The sequence below is a fragment of the Sphaerodactylus townsendi genome, linkage group LG03 (genome assembly GCF_021028975.2).
Source record: "Sphaerodactylus townsendi isolate TG3544 linkage group LG03, MPM_Stown_v2.3, whole genome shotgun sequence".
NCBI classification, from domain to species: Eukaryota; Metazoa; Chordata; class Lepidosauria; order Squamata; family Sphaerodactylidae; genus Sphaerodactylus; species Sphaerodactylus townsendi.
The window spans coordinates 172,877,258-172,895,191 of NC_059427.1; the positions used below are offsets into that span (position 1 = coordinate 172,877,258).

The 17,934-nt window shown below is 42.9% G+C and overlaps 1 protein-coding gene across 5 annotated transcripts in view; it reads right to left on the reverse strand.

Annotated features, from left to right (window-relative positions):
- The window catches only part of SPATS2 (spermatogenesis associated serine rich 2), a 64,014-nt gene extending 52,221 nt beyond the window's left edge, over positions 1 to 11,793 (reverse strand). The window contains exons 1-3 of one of the 5 annotated variants that reach the window (XM_048490371.1): positions 11,749 to 11,767; positions 6,009 to 6,079; positions 3,022 to 3,320 (exon numbers count right to left, since the gene is read on the reverse strand). In XM_048490371.1, the coding sequence (XP_048346328.1) occupies positions 3,022 to 3,046 (25 nt within the window). In that variant the 5' untranslated portion in view covers positions 3,047 to 3,320; positions 6,009 to 6,079; positions 11,749 to 11,767. Of the gene's footprint in view, positions 1 to 3,021; positions 3,321 to 5,996; positions 6,080 to 11,692 lie in introns of those variants that run through there. The other 4 variants (XM_048490370.1, XM_048490374.1, XM_048490372.1 and 1 more) reach the window with 4 other exon arrangements.
- Between the last annotated feature and the right edge of the window lie 6,141 nt (positions 11,794 to 17,934).

Consider the following 17,934-nt stretch of genomic DNA (forward strand, 5'->3'; position numbering starts at 1 on the left):
TCTGCCTCAATGATACTTCACTAGCTTGATATGACAGAGAAAAAAAAATAAAATTCCTTTCGAAAATGGTGGACGAAGGGGAGGAGAAAATGGCTGAAGCAGAGGTTGGGCAACTACATGGGGAAGTGGATAAGGGCCAGCTGTTCGGTGAGACGGAGAAATAAATACCATTTTAACATGATCAGATGCTCAAGGGATGCTGCCATGGAAATAGAAGAAAAACGTCTTGGTAAAAGTGCAAGGCAAAACTATTGAGAAAAAATGAAGAGGAACTAAACAGAACAAAACATGTAGAATTCAGAGGAAAAAAGCAGCATTTGACAGCAAGACTCACTGTTAACAACCCATGAGGAAAAGGCCAACATTCTGAGCAAAACATTAATCTTAAATCACATACATTCTTCCCAGCGATAGCTGAAGTTTGTTCCACCTTAACAAACCTTTATGTTTGTTCGTCTTTTAAAACATTAATAAAAATAAGATTTTAAAAAGGACATTTCCCTGCCCCATATTATTGGTTGCTGTTAGCAAAGCATGCATATAACATTGGGAAGTAGATAAACTTTACTAGATGCTATGGAGCTATAAATGAGGAAGTTTGCAGCTGCCATTCCTAGCAGTAACTACCTGCTTAAGTAACGCCTTAGTTCTTCCCCGAAATACACATTTAGCATGAGCATCTGGGCAAGTCCAAATCCACTGTATCTCGGGTTCAAAGATGTGGGCACTGGTCAATGTATTTGAAAGGAACAAGAGAAATGCTCTTGAGTTAAAACTATACACCTGGCACAATTGTTACAAAGCATCAACTGCTAAATGACAGTCCACACCATGTATATGTGTGGGTATCTGTATGAATATGTGCATATATTGTATGTGTTATGCCCCCCATTAAGCTTTAGTTTCCCCATAGTTAGCATCGTTTTAGTTCATTGTTAAGTCTTCTAAGGGAGGGTATTTTAGTTAGACTCTGTCCCTTTAAGACATTTCCCAATAAGCAATTTCCTTTCTTTACCCAGCAATCCCCTGTTTTCATTCTAGTCAGTCAGTCTGAGAGAGGTGTTAAGGGTAGTTGGAAACCGGAATATTCGTGACGTCCATATTATATGGTGGTTCATAGAGCACAAGTCAAGCTTAATAGCAGTGAGAACACGACAAAGTCTGAAAGAACTGAAAGGAAGCAAGACACAGTGGACTTTCTTGAAAGCAACCAAGAGAAGACAGTCTACAGCTTCAAACCTGCTCAAGACAAGCAAATACTCTGATTAGATAGACCCAAGGGAGGAGTTAGGGTCTTGTTTCTTTCAAGTAATAAACCCATTGTAAGAACTGTTGAACCTGGCTTGTGTCTCCCCCATTCTGTCCTAGCCAAGTACAGGGCACCTTACACAGTTTCACTTGGGGGGCAGAACTGTATGCATACAGTGATGTCATCATTTATCACCTAATGCTTTGTATTAATGGTGTCAGGTATATATTTTTATTTTATATTTTATTTATTTATACTTTAGATTTATTAGCTGACTTCCCCCGGAGGGCTCAGGGCGGCGCACAACACAATATAATATTAATAATATAATTTAAAACCAATACAATATCACTTTCTAATAAAACCAGAATAAACCCCCAAACAGGTCTAACTCATTAGCATTTCTCTTGTGCCTTTCAAATAGCACTAGTGCTTAAGTTTTATTTACTTGCTTTATTTATTTACTTATCTATGTCTGAGTGTTTGTGTCTGCTGCTAACTGCCTCTGTCTGTATATCCATTTGTGTGTACATATATAAGTGTGTATGTTTCTTGTCTGTTCAATGTAAATACACCTGTGCACCTATTTGTGTGTGTATATATACATGTTTGTATATGTGCTTATATGCATCTGCGCACATGTCTGTGTGTGCACATCAATGTGCATGTCTATATACGCCTGTGCACACATTAAACGCCTGCACGTACATGTGTATATATGCATACATATGCATCTGTGCATGTGTTTGCCTTCCTCAGTCGTTGGTGCTCTGCCTTTTACAATTTTATAGTGTCTGCGATGGAATTGTACTGTAAAACTAGCAGCATCACACCTACATGTTAAAATGGTCTTTGATCACCTGGATGGGGAAACCAAAAGGCCATGGAAATGTACCCAGGACAGGAAGATGTCCAAATAAGGCACTTCAAAGGCTTTAGGTAACCGCATGGCAAGGAGGGAAGTTTTCTTGGAGACTAAGAACAAAGACCAAGGTGATTCTACCATGGGCTAAGCCATGGATCTGCAACCTGCAGGTCTCCAGATGTTCATGGACTATAATTCCCATCAGCCCCTGTTTATTGGCCATGCTGGCAGGGGCTGATGGTGAGTGTAGTCCATAAACATCTGGAGAGCCGCAAGTTGCAGACCCATGGGCTAAGCTAAGAGAAGCATCTCTTGGGCAAGAGGTCCCAACAGAACCTAAGAATGTATTCAGCTGAGCAATCTCTGTAACTGCATTTATGTTTTATTTCTTTGGTTTCTGTTTTTCAATAAATCCTTGAGAACTCAGCTGGTTGGAGTTATTGGAGGGAAAAGGACCCTGGATTGGGGTGAGATAGCATGGCTCTCCCAAGCTTGATCTCAGCCTCAATCACCATAGTGTCATTATTTGGCAGCTTATACTTAGTAAAAGTTATTTAAAAAACACACTTGGTAATAATAGATTACAACCTCACTGGATAGATTTTCCAGGAAAAGCATAACCCTTTCTGTAAACCGTGTACTCTGGTATGTGTAGAACGTCAATCCACCAGATGCCATTTGCACTACCATGTTTGGTTGATCAAAGCAACTCAGTTTTTGCACGCGTTCGTTCACTTAGAACCTTCTTCCTTTAATGGCATATTCATACAATGACAATGAATTGATTTAAGAACCCCTGACTTGCAGAACTTACCTTCACGCTCTGACTTTAACCCCAAGACAGCCAAACAAAATCTCAAACTTAATATCTGCCTACACACCACATACCTTCTATGGTGAGTCTTACCTTTTTGGTTTTGCTTCTTAGACATAATAGTTTTTCCTCCCTGTACTTGAGTGTTCAGTTATACAGCAAAGAAACTACAGTCCCACAAACAACTGAGGGCGGAAGGAGCAACTCAAGTGCGACTTTACATCAAGGCAGAATATGGCAAGTATCTGGCTGGAGACTGTAAACCTCCAGCTCCAAAGACAACAGATGTTTTTAAAATTCCTGCTAATATGACCGCAGATCACCAGAGATCCTTCTTCTTGAGCACCAATCTTCTGTCAAGAAGCACAAAACATGTTGCAGATTTTCAGATTCTGAAAAAGTAAACAAACAAAAAGAACTTACTCGTCAAGATGCTTGCTGTAGCACATCCCATAAAGCCCTCTAACCCTTTAAAAATGTGAAGCCCATGCATGTTGCTCGAAGAGAGCAGCAGAATCAGGTCAACAAAAAGCCATCTAGAAATTTCAGTAAAGACTCTGATAGACTTTGCCCTGCATTTTAAACAGCTTGCAGTTCCAGAGATGCAGTTGAGAGAACTATACTGTGTTGTCTGTGTGGTTGACAGGAATGTTGAGAGAACAAACAACACTAAAAATAATTAATTCTGATTCATTAACAGAAGCACTAAAATTTTACAGCAGACTAAAACAATTATTTCCAAAAGTGGCAAAAAAACCCAGACAATTACTGGCATGGGAGAGAATTCTTGAAACGTCACCCTTCCTGAAGTATTTTGACAACAGGGCATAATGGAGTATGCAATATTATAATGCAATAGAATATGCAGTAAGAAGATAAACAGTATTGAAATAGCAGGATGCGCCTTTTTTAAGGATAATTTTTCTTTTCAACTGTAAATACTGTACATTTTACTGTCTAAAACAAACTCGGAAAACAAAGGAACTATCTAGAAAAAACCGCTGCTCTGTTGCTGTGAGCAGTTTTGCTAGCGCAACTTCTGTTTTAGCTTCCTTAAACCAGGACCAGTAATTACCACTGTCAGGCAAGACAACAGGTAAAAAAAGGGCAAGCAATAGGGAGCAATATTAACAACAAAAGAAAGAATGTGCTCTGTGGGTGCAAACTGGCACAGTTCTACTGTAAGAACCACTGCCTTTCCAAATGCAACCAGCAAGTCATGTTTGATCAAAGCAAAAGCACAAAAATGGTCAAGATTCAGAAGGTACTGCTAAATGACCACATCAACCAGCTTACTTTGAGCATGCTACAGGGACAGCAGAATTAACCCTAGACATCCTCTTCTCATCAATGTGGTCATTTGTTATTTCTACTCAGTCATGTCCCCTGGAAAAGGAAAACCAGAAGAGCAAAGCAAAAGAGGTCTTTCTAACTATACATTACTTTTCTGATTTTTGGAGGGGGGGGGGCTCTTAATTCTATTCTTAAGAAGACTATTCACATTTGCTTCCTACTTTGAAAGACTCCAAGGAAAAATAAATCTGATTTTCCACACTGAATTTTAATCATATTTGCCTTTCAAGAAGAATGAGAAATGTTTGCTCTTCTGGGACAGAAGCATGTACGAGGTCCTGAAACAGAAGCTGTGCAACATAAAAAGTCAACGTTACCATCCAATTAAGAATAACTTTTTTTCGCTTTTCTAATTTCATCTCTTAATATAGTTTATGCACAATTTATTTGGGAATAATTAAAGGTCAAGCATAAGCATTTGACCAGCAAAGTATTCTAAAGATCTCCCCAACATAGTTTACAGGGTCCAAGGGAGACAACAGCAAAGGCTGCAAAATGGTCAGAGTTAATAAAAGACTAAATTAATAGTTGTACAAATGATGCATTATTCAGATGTTCTTTGATTTATGTTGACAATACTTACAGGCTCCTCAGTTTTACTCCACTAGATATAGAAGAAGAAGAAGAGTTGGATTTATATCCCCCCTTTCTCTCCTGTAGGAGACTCAAAGGGGCTTACAAATTCCTTTCCCTTCCCCCCTCACAACAAACACCCTGTGAAGTAGGTGTGGCTGAGAGAGCTCAGAAGAGCTGTGACTAGACCAAGGTCACCCAGCTGGCATGTCTTGGAGTGCACAGGCTAATTTGAATTCCCCAGATAAGCCTCCACAGCTCAGGGGGCAGAGCGGGGAATCAAACCCGGTTCCTCCAGATTAGAGTACACCTGCTCTTAACCACTATGCCACTGCTGCTATATAGAACCCAATTCACAAAGATTGGAGGTTACTCTATTTCAAAGCCACTGAATGAGGAAACCTGTAAGAATTGCCTGAAGCTTTTTACCTAGAAGCCAAGTTTGCAGAATTAAGCCATTCTTCTACTTTGTTGTTTTCAAAGGAATGCAAAGTCTACAACATATGAAAAAAAAACCTCTCAGGGGTATACTTTTAATGCCAGTCGAACAGGTGCTCAACAACTGAATGCCATCTGATGTAACAACGATGCAGGTTTCACTTCTAGAACTTTCCTTCATGCATGCAAGAACACTTTTGTGGAAGAGGAACTCAAGTGGGCAGAAACACTCAAGTACAGGATACCAGATTATTTTGAAGCTTCCAGGGAAGCAAGGTCTTTAAAAAAAAAAGAACTGCCATGGTCAACCACCTCCAAGTAAGTTAGTTAAAGTGAGCCTTTACATTAACTGTCCTGCTTCAGAAGCAGTGTTTGTTCTTCCGGTCTTATTTAGACTGGAACAGAAATCTGCATGAATATAATAAACTTTCACTCAAATGAACCTGATTATGCATCTGTTTATTGAATATTTCTTCCAAGAATCCAGTAAGCAATGCCCAGTTCTTTCCTACTCTATTTCACTTTACCAATCCAGCCTTAGCCCAACACTCTTATCACTAGACCACACTGGTTCTCTTATCCAAGGGAAGCATGTATGCAGCTCACACAGCGGCTCACACAGCCAGCCGGCAACTTTCAACAATGGCTTGTCTAACAGAGCACCTTCCACTTTTCAGCTCCATGCCGGATTTCTTTGTCCTTACATCAATACATACATCAATGGAATCTTTGGATAGCAGCCCAAGATGACACCTTTCCAACCTTTGGCACGTAGCAAGCTGTGCTCCTAAAGAAAACAGCCAATGATTAATTATTCCAGCCACCAGCAGTGTAAAGAAATGCACATTCAGGACAAAGCAACTATTGTGACAATATACCAACACTGTTACCTGCCCCAGAAGAAAAGCCCTATGAGCTGCTTCAAACAACCAGTATGCTCAGAGTCATGTACTGTATCTTGCCATGCTCAAGAGAAATCCTGAACAATGGTTTTCTGTGATCACAGATCCCACCATTTTATAAACTATTACGAACTTTACAAAATGTTGCTGCTACTACTACTGTACAAAACTGTAGTTTCTGCTCAAAGAAAACGATTCCAATCACCTATTTTTTACTTGCATGGCAGATTCTGAGAAAAGATCAAGAACTATCCAATCATGGGAGAAGAAGTCATGTAAAGTCAAAACCCTGAACTCCCATCTTGATTTACTTCATGTAAGGCATTGTTATTTATACAATACTATTTACGCAGAACTACCAAGTTTCATAAACAAAAACTCACTGCCTGCCTCCTCCTCTCGCTTACAATCCACTGACAGCAGAGAAGACCGAGGGAAGGGCAAAAGGAAGAGAAAGTAGCCAAGAATGAATGAGGAAAAATTAGAATCACATAGTGCCTCTTTCTCAAAGGGCTGGCCACAGTAAGTACAAGGCAGTAAACCCTACAGTGGGGGATCCCCAACATCTTTGAGCCTGTGGGCACATCTGCAATTCTGACATGGCACAGTGATCGCAACAACAAAATGGCTGCCACAAAACAGCTACCTCAAGCGGCCAAGCCAGCCATAAAATTAACTTCAGTATCGTAGCGCAGATCTTCATGCTGTTGTAGCTGTTGCTGTGAAAGCAACATTTAAAAAAAATATCTACAGTCAATCACATCTCCAATAACCAATTAAAGGTCCTGCTGGGCAACACTCCTGCCTGGCCCCACCCACTTCCTGAAAACACTTGGCAGGCACCAGAAAAGGTGATGATGGGCCATGGGCCATGACCACTATGTTGTAGACCCCTGCCCAAAAGGATATAAAGAGGAATGAAAAATATAACGAAGCTTAAATATAACAGATATTTAGTAATCTATTTGGCTTGAAGACTGCTGCATATATAGTTTTTTACCATGTTAATGATCTTTAAAACAAGTACATTGTGGGAAGCTCTTGACTAGTGGTGTGAAACCGTACTTAAAATATGTTTGGGCAGTTTTCGGTGAAGTACCTTAAAGCTCTGTTTTTACCAGTAATCTTTGGTTCTTTTCACATCCTTAGACTGTAACTAACCAAATAGCTGTTTCAGTCAAATAGAAAGAACAGATCACTTTATATGGACGGTACTCTACAAAATTTGGGTATCAGTTCAATCATAGTAAAGGCTTTAAACCCATTTGCATTCAGCAGGAAAACTTTAAGCACATGCTTAACTGTAGCACTGAAGTCACCAGGAGTTAAAACATCCACTTTCTGCTGAATCATATATTTTAGTCTTACTGGAACGCAATTAACTCACTGTATATCTGACAGCAAACAGTGAAAGCTACCTATGTCGCATAGGCAAGTAGAGTTATTGAATACAAGAGATTTTACATGCCCCTAGAATTCTTTAATGGCACTTTCTACAATTCTACAAGAAAGAAGCATTGTGACTTTCAGGAAAGTGGTACAGTGACAATTTTCAAAGTGATTCAGTTGAGGAACGGGGGGGGGGGGGGGAAGTACCACAAAACCATACAGAATCAATGAGTGAAAATGGTCATCAGGAATTTAGTTATGGATATAGCAAGACTGATCTTGTGGTAGTAGAGCACAGGGAGAACTAAAGTTATTGCCATTATTGTATATAAAGCAGCTAACAAACTGGATAGAACAAACAGAAAAGTGAACATCTACACCATTATCTGAGTGAAACAGGCTTGCCAGAAAACCTTGATGCCAATGATATGTCTTTAAAGGGAATGGCTTTACATATCTTTACAGATCCTCATATTAATGGCTGACTACCATGGTAGTTTTGGAAATTTTGGAAAACCATGACTGACCAAAAACTGACCCAGCTACCCACTGTCAAGTCAGGAGGCTAACAGTCCCATCCAAAGGGGGGTGGGGGTGATGAGTGAATGGCTCTATGGAGCTGGCAAATGCATCAATAGGGTGGAAAACCTGGGAGGCAGGCAGGAGTCACAGAACTTTGTGGCGCACGATCCCGAGGGGAGGCCAGCATTAGGAGCTGTATGGAGGTTTGACTGGATGTTGGGAGGGGGGTGGTGCCTCCATTCAGGCCCAAGGAGGGTTTTATCTAGCCAGGGAAGTTATTGTCTTTCTTGAGCCATTTGGGGGCTTAACTTTCTGAAAGGAGTAGACACTTCTGTAGAAGAAGAGGAGTTTGGATTTATACCCCTTTTCTCAATCATAAGGAGTCTCAAAGCGACTTACAAACTGCTTCCCTTCCTCTCCTCACAACAGACACCTTGTGAGGTAGGTGGGGTTGAGAGAGTTATGAACAATCCGTGACTAGCCCAAGGTCACCCAGGAGGAATATAGGATTGTGGAAACAAACCCAGTTCTCCAGCTTAGAGCCCACCTGCTCTTAACTACTACACCATGCTGGCAAGGCAAAAGCTATAAAGTGGAATGCGATTTGTAGGAAATCATATTCAATTGTCTGTAAGTAACAGTAATTTTACCAGTACAGTGGAACCTCGGTTTTCGTTGGTAATCCGTCCGAAAAGAATCGATGAAAACCAAAACCGAGGAAAACTTTTCCATAGGAATCAATGTAAATCCAATTAATCCATTCTAGGCGTTCCAAAAAACATACCCAAAACACATGTTTTGGTGAATAAACATAGTGTTTAATGCTGAAAACAGGAACAATAACACTAGGACCAGCTTCAGAGACAATGGACCAATGTCGCACCAGAAAGCTATCCAAAGAGGTCTGTTTCTTACGCTTCTTGAAGATTTGTCTGAAATGGGGCAAGACATTGTCATTAAACAAGTTGCAGACACGGCCTGCAACAGCTTTGTCCGGGTGATTTTTCTCCACAAACCCCTGCACCTTACTGCAAGTCGATGAAAACTGAGGCAAATAGATGAAAACTGAAACAAATTTTTCACTGAAAAAAAACCCAGGGAAAACTGAAACCGATGAAAACCAAAGGCAATGAAAACCCAGGTTCCACTGTATGTTTAAGATCATTCCAAATAATATTGTCACTAAGTTACATTTGGATGTGCACTTCCATTGATCACTAAAATGTACAAAAAATCACCTATATTCTCCACTAAAATGCATTCCAACTATATCATGCACAAACTGTAGTTTAGAAAACATCTACTACCTATAAGAACATCTCTTTTTCTCATTTTGTTTCCTCCATGCCTGAACAACATGTTATGTTAGCAGCATCTGGCTAATTGGCTTTTGAATACTACAGTCCCTTACCAAGCTATTTTAGACTTGTTGATCAAGTACAAGGGAGTCTCTGCATAGGGCACAGTTTGTAACTTATAATTATTCTCATAAACATACATAAGATACCGAGTTCCCCATACAAATTGCACATGCCCCCAAGAGCAAATGTATAACCCAAGTTCTACAACTCTGCCTTTGTAACCAAGGCACAAAAATGAAAGGTTGTATATTAAACCTTCATCAAATTGGTCCCAAAAATTAAAAGCCAGTGGTGCTCTGACCTGACCAACTATATATAATCCTCTAACTGTACAGAGTAGTCTGGCACTTAAGTCATTTCGATCTTGAACATTCTTACACTGAAGTACACTTCACTGAAATCTATGGGACTTGCTTCCCAGCAGGCTGCCCAAAAAGGAATGCATACTATAGTATAGACCAGGGGTAGGGAACCTGCGGCTCTCCAGATGTTCAGGAACTACAATTCCCATCAGCCTCTGTCAGCATGGCCAATTGGCCATGCTGGTAGGGGCTTATGGGAATTGTAGTTCCTGAACATCTGGAGAGCCGCAGGTTCCCTACCCCTGGTATAGACTCAGGCCTGAAGAGTCTCAGGTTGTTAATTATGATCACATGCTAAAACTTCAGATCATTAATTAGCTCACATGCTAAAACTTCAGATCATTTTCCAGCCATACAGACTGCTGAATTTGAAGTCTTGACAGAAGTTACTCACTGAAAGTTATATATACATAATATATATAGTTTGCAATCGGCTATTCAAACAGCAGGTCAGTGCCCTGCCTCCATTTCCCTTATTCCCTCACTCACCCATTTTTTTCCTTGTTCACCCCCCACTTTTCAAGAATTTCATTACAGTGAGGCAATCCTACTTTCAAACACCAGTAGTTCACTCCAGACTGAAAATTTCTCCCTTCCTTGACTCTCCAAGATGAAGCCCTTGTTGTCCAGCTCTGAGAAGTGGGCTTTTTAACCCCAAAACAGTGGCAAAACCCCAGACACTCAAAGCAAAACCCAGCAGGAAAACTGCTGAAAAGAAACCCACATTTTTCCTGAACTTTCTGAATCCTCATGGACTTGTTCATAGGGGGAGAGGTAGTTGCTGAGGGCCAAAGACTGGAAACATGCCTCCCACCTCCCTTTTCTGTGGACATCTTATCCCTGGTAACCAGGGGGCACTCTCTCTCTCTCCCTTCACTGGGGATGCACTCTGTGGGGTTAGAGCAGGGGTCTGCAACCTGCAGCTCTTCAATTGTTCATGGACTACAAATTGGCCATGCTGGCAGGGGCTGTTGGGAATTGTAGTCCATGAACATCTGGAGAGCCGCAGGTTGCAGACCCCTGGGTTAGAGGGTGGAATGCTGTTTTGAGAAGGGACAGCAGGGCGAAACCTATCTCAATCGCTGCTGTTCCTTCCTTCCCCTCGTTTTCCTCCCATTTCCACTCCGAAAAGAGGGTTTCCAACCCCAAAACAGCTGCAAAATCCCTAACCCTCAAAGCAAGCAAAACCCAGAAGGCTGCCCCAAACAGAGATTTCCTCCCACATTATCAGGTATAGACTTCCACAGGATAAGGGTGGGGGGACGTGTTTCCAGGCGGTCTAGGGCCCAAACCCCCTATGAAAAGTCCATTAGGATGTGGGGGGTGTAGATAGGTAGAGGGTTAAGTGCTACTTTGAAAAGGAATTTCTGGGTGAGCCCCACCAACCTCAGAGCCCTTCCGTTGACTCCCATTCCCACACAGCCCTTCGCCCCCAAACTCACTACCTGCCTCTTGGCCCGACGCTCCCCCCGCCCCAGCTTTTCTGCACCCGAAGCAGTTTTCTTCATTCTCCATCCCCCCCTACACCGAGTCCAGCCCCACATATACCAGCCCCCCCACAAAGTTCCCCCATATACCATCCCCCCTCATATTACCCCCAAAATACAAGTTTCCCCCATATACCAACCTCCCTCATATTACCAGCCCCCTATTTACAAGTTCTCCCCATATACCAGCCCCCATATACAAGTTCCCCATATACTAGCCCCCCCAATATTGCCAGCCCCCCGTATACAAGTCCCCCAATATACCAGCCCCCTATATACAAGTTCCTCCCATATACCAACCCCCCTCACATTACCAACCCCCTATATACATGCCCCCCCCCCCATATACCAGCCCACCCTTCACCCCTCCCTCCTACCCTCCGACGAAGAGCCGCCGTCGCCGCCAGCCCAACCGACCCCCCGACCCCTTTACCTCAGGCCCGCAAAGCACCGAGGAACCAAGCCCCGCCCACCAGAGCGGCGAACGAAGAGCTCGTCAACCAATGGGTCAAGCGTCGCTGTCGCGCTTCGGCCAATGAGAACGGTTTCTGACGAGGCAGACGCCTCAGCCAATAGGAGAGACGGAAAGTGGAGCTTCGCCCCGCCCGCTGATCGCGGCCCGAGTTCGGCTCGAGAACAACGGGGGCGCTCCAGCTACTGTGGAGGGCGGGGGGAGCCCTTCGCCCATTACCCAATCGGTCTCCGCGTTAGGAAGGGCCAATAGAATGAAACGAAAGAAGATGCCTGCGGTCGGCCCTGGGTAGGCAATCCGTTGGCCGAATCGCAGAGCGAAAGCCAATCCGGATGCGAGGGGCGTGGCAAGGGTCAATGGCCGGCCAATGAGACAGAGCCTAGGAACAAGGAGGCGAAAATAGCCGAATGCTTTCCGGAAAGACTCGAGAAAGGAATAGTTCAGTTTACGCTGGGTGCCTAGACTGTGGCTGAGATTTAGTGCTTTGTTGCTGTGGGGTTGCCAACTTTCTTTCTTTTAACAGGCAGAAAGTCAGCAACTTTCCCTACATTCCCTGAAGGCATTTCTAAGGCGTGAAAAGTTTCAATTTATTCACATTCAAGGCTTAAGAGTCTTCACAGAAACAACTGGCCAGAATAATTAAAAATCATGTTCAGTAATCACATAAAATAACAGCCCCGTAGCACTGAGTGGTGAACCGCAGTACTAGTCAATGCTCTACTCATGACCTGAGTTCGAGCCCAACAGAAGTCGGTTGCAGGTAGCTGGCTCAAGGTTGACTCACTTTCCATCCTTCTGAGAGGGGTAAAATGAGTAGAAGGGGTAGCTAATACCCCAGAGGACGGAGTCAGAATTCAAAATGATCTGGACAAATTAGAGAGCTGGGTCAAAACTAACAAAATTAATTTCAACAGAGATAAATGTAAGTCTACACTTAAGCAGAAAAAATGAAATGCACATATATAGGATAGGTAAGACCTGGCTTGACAACACTGTATGTGAAAGGGATCTGGGAGTCATAGTAGTGCACAAACTGAACATGAGTCAGCAGTGTGATGCGGCAGCCAAGAAAGCCAATGCAATTCTGGGATGCATCAATAAGAATAAAGTATCTATCGAGGAAAGTAATCATACCCCTCTACTCTACATTGGTCAGACCTCACCTGCAATACTGTGTTCAGTTCTGGGCACTGCAATTTAAGAAGGATACTGACAAACTGGGACGTGTTCGGAGGAGGACAACCAAAATGGTTAAAGGTCTGGAATCCATGCCCTCTGAAGAGAGACTTAGGGGGTTGGGGATGTTTAATATGGAGAAGCAAAGGTTAAGGAGGGACACGATAGCTATGTTTAAATATTTGAAGGGATGTCATGTTGAAGAGGGAGCAAGCTTGTGTAGGACACAAAGTAATGGATTCAAGGTTCAGAAAAAGAGATTCCACCTTAACATTAGGAAGAACTTTCTGACTGTCAGGGCTGTTCGACAGTGGAATTCACTACCACAGCGAGTGGTAGAGTCTCTTTCTTTGGAGGATTTTAAACAGAGGCTGGATGATCATATGTTGGAAGTGCTTTGATTGTGTGTTCCTGCATGGCAGGAGGTTGGACTTGATGGCCCTTGTGGTCTCTTCCAACTCTATGATTCTATGAGTACCCAGCTTGCTGGAGGTAAAATATAGATGACCGGGGAAGGCAAATGTAAATCACCGTGTAAACATAGGCTGCCTAGTAAATGCCATTGTTTATTTTACTATTTATTTTCAAATATAGCAGGGAAAAACCACTGTCCTGTGACACTTCATTGTCCATCAGCTGCAGCGTCTGGGACAAATTAAAACCAGTTTTGAACCTGGAAAGAGCGGCAAGCTGCAGTACTGTTCACAACCTGAGTTCGGTCCAAACAGAAGTTGGTTTTATCTGGATCAGTTGACTCAGCCTACCATCCTTCTGAGGTCAGTGAAATAAGTGCCCATCTTCCTGGAGGTAAAATATAGGTGACTGATGAAGACCATGACAAACTACCAAGTAAACTGAAGAACTCAGCAAAGACTGGAGAAAAACAGGGAGTGGTCAGTCGGGAACAGACAGTTGAAGCCTCGGAGATTGCGCAGACAGGAGGGACTGAGCTATATGTCCAATGTTCAAGTGGAAGGGCACTGCTGACATTTGAGGGCATATATAACATTGGCAAATGAACCAGTGAATGAGTGGATATGAGGACAGATCTTGGTTTGTTGCAGTCCCTGGTTGGAGACTGTCTTTGGGCAAGAAAAGATTTGCATCCCATTGACTGTGAAAAGAGTATCATTTTCCAGCATGGGTCGCTGGTTGTTAATGATGTGTTCAGGCAGTTTGAGCTGAGAGCCATATTTTAATGTTCTAAGCTTGTTGTAACCTGCCCAGAGCCCTTCGGGGATTGGGCGGGATATAAATCCAAAAATAAATAAAATAAGTAAAAACAAACATTATCGGCCTAGTAAATGTGATGTGACTTCACCCGATGGGCCTGTTATTAACCCAGTGTTTGGCACTTAATCAAATATCGTGCATCTGAAGAAGTGTGCATACACATTAAAGCAAAAATAAAACTTTGTTGGTCTTAAAGATACCACTCAAACTTTTTTGCTGCTGCTTCAAACCAGCGTGGCTACCCACCTGAATCTTCCAACTACTGTGAGGTCAAGGTGAACACTCCTGCTGACCCCCTTTGCCAGGAACTTCAAATCACTGCTCCTGTTTTCTTCCCATTTTTTTTATCTTTTGCAGGTGTCTTTTCTAAATAGTTTAGTGCAGGGGTCTGCAACCTTTAACACCCAAAGAGCCATTTGGACCCGTTTTCCACGGAAAAGAAAACACTTGGAGCCGCAAATACTTTTTGACATTTAAAATGAAGATATATTGTTTTTTACCTTTACAGTTTGTATAAACAATTATAGTGTGTTGCTTATGAAATCCATGAAGTGCTACAGAGAAAATTATATTTTATTTATGCAGACCCCTGGTTTAGAGGGAGTTGCGACCTGGGCACTTCTTAAGCGTTTAAACTCCAGGCTGTTGTGAGGCGCCGCAAAAGTGCAGCCGATGATTGATTCCTTCTAAGCCACCCTCTCACATTGCCTGGACCTCCCCTCCAGACCATATGCAAAGCACCCAAACTTCAGATTACACACCCAATTTGCTCCATTGGACCATTTTTTCTCCTCCTCTCAGCAGACCTGTCTGCAGGTGTTAAATCTCTGAGGGTCCTGTATTTATATGATTATCAGTACCAGTGCTCCATCCAGTCAGGAAAAATGACTGGCAACATATTATATGAAAGTTTTGGTTTTCTTCTCACCTTGTCATATGTCTGTTTTGTTTTGGCATTTTGTCAACCAAAAAAACATCGGGGTTTTTTTTTGCTTTTAAATCAGTACAGGACAGTCTGTTCCAGGATAAACAAAAACACAGGCTGTGAATAGCCTTCTGCAATATACACAATGTGTGAAGTGTATATTGGTCAATCTGAGGGTTAGGGTAGTTCCAAGCACGTAAAAGTTGCCCTGTGGGATCCTAAAAGGTCTGGTAAAGACATTCTTCACTTGTTTGCAGGGACGTAGGTATAGATTTTTTATGGGGGGTTTGGGTGTGGCCACACCCACACCTGCCCCTGGGGGTGGGGCCATGCCTCCCCAAGCCCCGCCCAGGCCTCAGTACTTTTATTTTAAGATTTCAACCCCTAATTTCCCAAGGGACCTGCATGCTTACATACTTATAAAAATACAATAATATAAAATGTTGCAAAGTGTAAACATTTGGAGGATATAAACATATATTAACAGAAATATAAACATTTGGAGGAGCTTAGTAGAGAAGAAAGAGAAGGGAGCGCTCTAACACATTTGGGAACTCCATTCTTCTTCCCAGCTCTCCACTGTCATCCTTACAACAGCCCTCCAAGGTAGCAGAGTCTGAGAATACATGATCAGCCAGGTCATCCAGCTAGCTTCTGCAGTGGACTGGGGATTCGAACTCGGGGCTCCCAAATCTCAGCATGACACTCTACCCACCACACCCCGCTGCCCAGTCAGAGATGGGCCGAGAGGCTCCTGGGAGGCCCAGCGGAGCAGCTCCCTGAGGCCAGAGACGGCAGACTTCCCTGCCCCCCCACCCCCCACCGGCTGGGCTCCCAGCCGGGTAGCGTCCCTTCTGCCCTCCCCACCGGGCAGAGGTGTAGCTAGGAAAAATGGAGTCCAGTGCAAGATCTGAGTTTTATGCCTCCACCCATGGTGATGCTGAATCCATCCCCAACAGCATCACTTTCAATGGTGTTTAAATTAGGGAGTTCACCTCCTTTTAAATTCACCTTAAAGGGGACTCAACCCAGTGTAGGAGAAAGATGTTTGGGGGGGGTGGATTATTCCCCACCCTTAAACAGCATCACTTTCAATGTTTAAACTGGGGATTCCTAGGATTCTCCCTTTAAATCCATGCCAAAGGGGGTGTATTTAAAAGGAGAATTTGGAGAAATAATAATAATAGTAACAGCATATTATCAATCATCATCATCATCAATATTAAGACTTATACCACCTCTGAAGGGTGCCTACATCAGGGCACTATTAGGAGTTAACTAAACTTTGTGGTATCTTTAGGAGACCCTCCTGATGATACCACCCAGGTTTGGTGAAGTTTGGTTCAGAGGAGCCAAAGTTATGGACCCTCAAACGTGTAGCCCCCATCTCCTATTAGCTCCCATTGGAAACAATGGGGATGGGGTATTCCTTTCGGAGTCCATAGCTTTGGGATTCCTAGACCAAATTACAAAACCTGGGTGATATCAGTAGGAGACTCTCCTGATGATATAACCCAGGCTTGGAGAAGTTTGGTTCATGGGGGCAAAAGTTATGGACCCTCAAATGTGTAGCCCGCATCTTCTATTAGCTTCCATTGGAAACAATGGGAGATGGGGCACCCCCTTTGGGAGCCCATAACTTTGGACCCCCTGAACCAAACTTCACCAAACCTGGGTGGTATCATCAGGAGGGTCTCCTAAAGATACCCTGAAAGTTTGGTGCTGCTAGCTTAAAAACTGCGCCCCCTGCACTTTAAAATAGAAAAAACTCACGAACTGGGGTGGGGCAGAACTTTGGACATGTAATGGGGGGGGGGGTGAATCCAAGAACCCCCCCCCCCAACCTATGTCCTTGCCTGTTTGTTTTCCTTCATATTTTGGAGACTGACCCATAGTACTGAAAAGAAGTAAGCCATATAGTGAACCGCAGTTCACATCAAGAATCTGAACTCCCAGTGAATCCACATCAAACCTTTACCGTATGGGCAACCCGATCTCTTCCTCTTAATTTCCAGTACCCTGTCTCACTTACTGTCGTATTGGAACCCATAGTTCAAGGTGTATTGAGATTTGTGATCACAGCCTATGCTGTTGCTTCTCCCAGCCCCCCCCCCCCCACCTTTCCTTTATCCCAGAGGATTAAAAAAAAACCCATTAAAACAGCCTTTCCATTCATTTCTCTCCCTCTGGTTTTCAAATTCCAATCCAACTATGATCCAACAGCGACACCTACTGGGTTTAGGCGACGTTGCAGGCATTTCAAACTATCAAATGTAATTGCTTCTGTTTTACCCCACAATTCAAAACCTGAGGCACAGACTGTGATACAATTTAGAAGGCCAAACGGAGACTAGTATGACAGGCTGGAGAACACAGGGGAGAAATTCGGGTGGCTGTAAAAAGAGGGGCATGTCTTGTGCCAAACTTTGGACATGACAGAGGAGATTGTGGTTATTCTATGCCAAGGAAATTAAAATACTGTGTCTTGCAGAAAAGGAGCAAAACGGCAGTAATGTATTCACTAACTTTTGTTTCATCCTTTTTTGGCAGGGATGGATAGGAATATAGAGTAAGAGATACAGAAGGAAATTCCTAGTTGCATTTCTCTCTTAATGTTTTCAGACACATCCAGAGATGTCAAAGGCATTTCAACACCAAGTCAGCCCATAGTGTTCTTATGTAACAGAATGTTAACATCATGCTGAACATGCAAATCACATATGCACAGTCAGACAGACAGAAAACCTTTATTGGCATATGAAACATACCAAATAACTATAATCAAACTAGAAACAACATTAAGGGAATGCCAT